The sequence below is a fragment of the Coptis chinensis genome, chromosome 4 (genome assembly GCF_015680905.1).
Source record: "Coptis chinensis isolate HL-2020 chromosome 4, ASM1568090v1, whole genome shotgun sequence".
In the NCBI taxonomy this organism is placed as follows: Eukaryota; Viridiplantae; Streptophyta; class Magnoliopsida; order Ranunculales; family Ranunculaceae; genus Coptis; species Coptis chinensis.
The window spans coordinates 49,911,724-49,916,309 of NC_141459.1; the positions used below are offsets into that span (position 1 = coordinate 49,911,724).

The 4,586-nt window shown below is 35.5% G+C and overlaps 1 protein-coding gene across 4 annotated transcripts; it reads right to left on the reverse strand.

The window, feature by feature from the left end:
• Window positions 1–737: 737 nt before the first annotated feature.
• LOC147503843 (asparagine--tRNA ligase, cytoplasmic 3-like) lies at window positions 738–3,006 on the reverse strand. 4 transcript variants are annotated; one of them, XR_015220278.1, is made up of 3 exons: window positions 1,886–3,006; window positions 1,104–1,311; window positions 738–934 (listed from the first exon to the last, which is right to left on the reverse strand). XR_015220278.1 is itself a non-coding variant. In XM_086604006.1 (2 exons), exons 1-2 carry the CDS (start codon window positions 2,507–2,509, stop codon window positions 1,281–1,283), a joined length of 675 nt encoding a protein of 224 aa, XP_086460132.1. In that variant the 5' UTR covers window positions 2,510–3,006; the 3' UTR covers window positions 1,158–1,280. The 4 variants fall into 4 exon arrangements, 3 of the variants coding, with proteins under 3 accessions (XP_086460132.1, XP_086460131.1, XP_086460133.1); XM_086604006.1 differs by lacking the exon at window positions 738–934 and having other exon boundaries at window positions 1,158–1,331; XM_086604005.1 differs by lacking the exon at window positions 738–934 and having other exon boundaries at window positions 1,158–1,352.
• Between the last annotated feature and the right edge of the window lie 1,580 nt (window positions 3,007–4,586).

The following is a 4,586-nucleotide window of genomic DNA, read 5'->3' on the forward strand; positions in this document are numbered from 1 at the left end:
AAAATATATTTTTTTCCTGCCCCATACACCCATAACCAGCACAAATGACAGGTTACATATAGAAACAAATATATGAACTTAACCATTTTTCCTTTTCACGAACCTGAACAAATCATTTTCCAGCAAAAATATATTAAAAAATAATAATAATAAGCAATTAAACAAATTGCACTTGAAACACTTCTGATTATAAAAGAATAAAAAATTACATCTTTTCTCTAATTAGGAAATGAGTAACAATATATTCAATTGATCTTACGACAAATGATAACTCATATATAATCAAAACCTAACTAATTCTAAAAATATTTATAACTGAATCGTATTTTTGTTCGCACTTTGTCTTCATTAAATGAAAGATAAATAATATAAACTAGAAAAATTCATCACTGAACAAGTATACAACTCTTGGGCAAAAGTTCTTTCTTCATTTTTCCACCATCATAAAATAATGTGAACTTCTCCAGTTATACCTGTAAATGGCTTTCAAGTCATCGGGAATCTCTACGACTGTAAGAACCGATCCATTTTCATAAATTATCTTGTTTTTCAGAGCAGGAGACCACAGACCCATCTCAACTAAGTCATGAAGGTCTTTGTTCACCACAACAAATTCACCGTTGTAATAAATAAAAAATGGGGATAAGGTTGCATAGTACATAACTTTTTGAAATCTTAAAAATAATCATACAAAAATATATATTATTATCATAACAATGATAATAGTTTACCTTAAAACTCTACGGCTGTATATATTAGAGGTATACGGCTCAAAGCACTCATTGTTGCCAAGTATTTGGCTAGTTGAAGCAGTCGACATAGGAGCTACAAGAAGAGAATTTCTCCCTCCATTCTTGCTGATCAGTGACTTGAGAGCTGACCAATCCCACCTATCTGATGGTACTACACCCCACATGTCTGGTTGAAGAAACCCCTATAGTCCAAAAATTATAAAATCCTTATTACATGCACAACGAATGATTTATTAACAAACAACTCAAGCCACATCTTTTATCCTTATTCAAATGAGAGGGGATTGTGTATTCTTCCTCCCAAAGGAAACAGAAATGCACAAAAGAAGTTACAACCCTCTAGTTACATACCTTGCTCACAGGGCACCCTTGGTACGTCTCGTAAGGACCTTCTTTTGTAGCCAACTAAGAAGAAGCTTTAAGAGCATGTTTCAACTCTCATCAGCCATAACTCAGAACACAACAGTACACCTCTAAGCCTGCCACACTGAGCGACACTCCGTTGCCAAGAGCACATTGCAACTGCTCTTAGAAATGCACTTTCAAAGTAGACTTTAACCTATGAATTTTGGATGACATCTTCTTGATATAAACAAATAACTGAAGAACTTGTTAAAAATGTATCTGAAGTTACAAAGAAACAACGTTTAATCAAACAGAACTAAAAACACGTTGCTATGCACCCAGATCCGAGAATAAAAATAACAAGAGATTAAACAAGAAAGATTGAAAAATAGTTCAATAGATATCAAAAATTAGTTGGAGATTAAAGTTCGAGGTCCAGTAAACACTCATGTGCACGATATCCCCTACAAAGAAAACAGTTAAAAGAAATACAAAATATGACCTGTCATAGAAACAACCTAATCGCACACGGATAAAAAAAAATAAGGTTAATCTAGGGAGAAGGGAGATCATGAGACAATTTTTATTCTGATTATGTGAACAGTGGACTACATGAATGTCTGACTATGTTTGATACAAACATATTTTTAGAGGTTCAACCAGTGTGTGTTCTAATGTGTGTATGCACGTGTTGTTGTATATCATGAACATTTTATAAAGCTAGAGTGTAATCTTTGAGTCAGTTTTATGTTGGTACAATTGAAATGACGTAAAATAACATCTCATACCTCTAAATCTGCAAATGCTATCTCAGGCTCTACCATCCAAAATTCTGCGAGATGCCTTGATGTGTGAGAATGTTCAGCTCGAAAAGTTGGTCCAAATGTATAAACATTGCTAAGAGCACAAGAAAATGTCTCAACCTGGAGCTGGCCCGACACTGTTAAAAATGCTTGCCAAGCGAAAAAATCACGAGTATAATCAATCTTCCCATCCTTCTCTGGGAGGCCAGGTTTGAGTTTAAATCTTTCTTCTCGATGTGTCAGATCATCCTTGGCCTTCTTTAACTCACTCACCAAATCAGTTATATCTTCCTTTTTGGCTTTAGCAGATTTGATCAGCCTCTCCTTTCTCCTCGAGACAAGTTTTTTTGCAGCTTCTATATCAGCTTCAGATGGAGGCGGTTTCTGTTTCAGCTCCTTGTCCACCTTATCTGCATCACTAAATAATGTTGTAACTTGAAACATCTCTCCGGCACCCTCACAATCACTAGTAGTAATAATCGGAGTGTGCACATATAAGTTGTGCATCTGAAAAAAAGTGTGAGTTGCATAAGCCAGTGCATTCCTGATTCGAGCAACTGCAGAAATATGAACCCTAAAAACACAAGATAAATAAATAATATAAATCATACAGTATAGTATATAAAAAAAAAATTACGGTGTTAGTCCTTGGCCTCATATGAACAAAATCTCTAAGCCGTTCAAGAGTGAGTTTGGTTTTGGGAATCGGGTAAGTAGCCGAATCGACGAGACCAACATGAAAAAGCTTGTCGACTTTTAATTCAACTTTCTGTTTAGTACCTTGAGGAGTTTTCGTCAAAGCACCCTCAACATAAACGCAAGTGCCAGTCTGCACGAGAGTGGATAGACAAGTAACAGAAGAATTAATAATAACTTGAAGACTAGTCTGACAGGACCCGTCATTCACTTCAAGAAACGCAAAACTTCATTTTATTTTTGATAGCCAAGATTCATAAAATGATTGATTACCACAAGTCTTGATCAAACATGTGACAAGTATCAACCCTAGGCACAAGTTTTAAGTAATTAGACATAGAACAGATACACATTTAACTAGCTATCCCCACCATCCAAGATGCATTTTTCATAACAGTTAAATGCAGTACTTCTGAACCACTAACATGAATGCCTCTCACGAAAATGGCAAGTCGTGATAACATGACAACGAATCCTTCCAATATATAACATAAGGAACTCCCCGCCAAGAAAAAAACATCTGAATTAGGAATTAACTTTATCAAAGAATCAATAGAGAAGCCATTTATAAGTACTCTTATCCACTCTCCTCCACCAACAATTTTTTCGCTAACCGCCCTTTTACCGAACAGAAGTATGATAGAGGAATTGAACAGATTAAGACTTGAGAATCACCTTAGAATGAATTGTTTACTCGCCAAGTTTCCACCATCGGGGATTTCTAAATAAACTCGCACCAAAGATGCCAACATTTCGCACAAGATAAGATCAGACCAGACACTTAACTTCTTATTCTTCACCATTAACTAAGGGATTAAAATTCCATTAAGATAACAGTTCCTTACAGAAAGCAATAAAAGTATGAGTACAGAGTAGAAGTTATTATGACTATTTGCAGTTCGCAACGTGAAGCTCAAACACACAGCAGTAAATTTACAGAAAAAAATATATACTTCTTAAGTTAGAGAGACCAAGAAACCCAACACAAATAGCTGCAAAAACAAGAAGATGGGCCTCAAACTTGTTGGGTCGTTGTTGTTGTTTTCAAAGCAAACATCTTAGGCTAAAAACGGGTTTTGAAAGCTTTGGTTTCAACCCAATCCATTTGTTGGTAATTAGAAAAGGAAGAAGAAGGTAGGAAGTGATTGTTCTGGGGAAGAGGAGGAGGGGTTGAAGGAGAGAAAGAGGAACAAAGATAACAAAACCCTAACCTAGCGGCTGTGAGAGAGAATGAGAGGTTTTCTATATACCGACCACGATTTCTTTTTTTGTTTATTTCTTTTTGAAATTTCGATGTTGTTTCGGTTTTTTGGATTTGTAACACTTCTCAAACGATTTTCAAGCGTTAGCAATTAATTTCGGAAATTCAATGAAATAAAGTAACGCTTTACAACATTTCCAACGCTTATATAGCGTTGGCAATTTACTAACGGTAAATAACCGTTGCAAAGCAAAAAAGGTGCGTATTGCAAATATCATATTATGGTGTAGTGTTACTCTGGTTTGTAAGATTTTTAATTTTTATATCCTCAAGTTTTTGAGAAACTATAGTAGATATATATAACTCCAACAAAAGTAGTGATTTGAAAACAGACCATGACTGATTATCTTAGGCAATTTTCCTGTCGGCTCAGTGTGAACCCAATCTCGATAGACAGAGCTTCAGCTACGCGAGTTGGGGGATTTACTATGCAAGACATGGAATTTCCTGACCCGTGCTACTTGCGATGTGATATAGGTGACCCTTAATAAGCAAAATGGGTCTCAAACCACCCCTAGATTGTGTATAATTTTAGTTGATCTGGTATCATTTTAGTTACTACGGGGCGTATAATTTTTAGTTTTTATATCCTCAGGTTTTGAAAACTATGTAGAGTTGTTATAAAGATACTCGAACCGAACAGCAGTGATTCTAGATGCTAATTTTTGAAAACAAACCATAACTGGTGATCTCAGGCAACTTTCGTGTCTGCTCTTTATTAAACCCAAT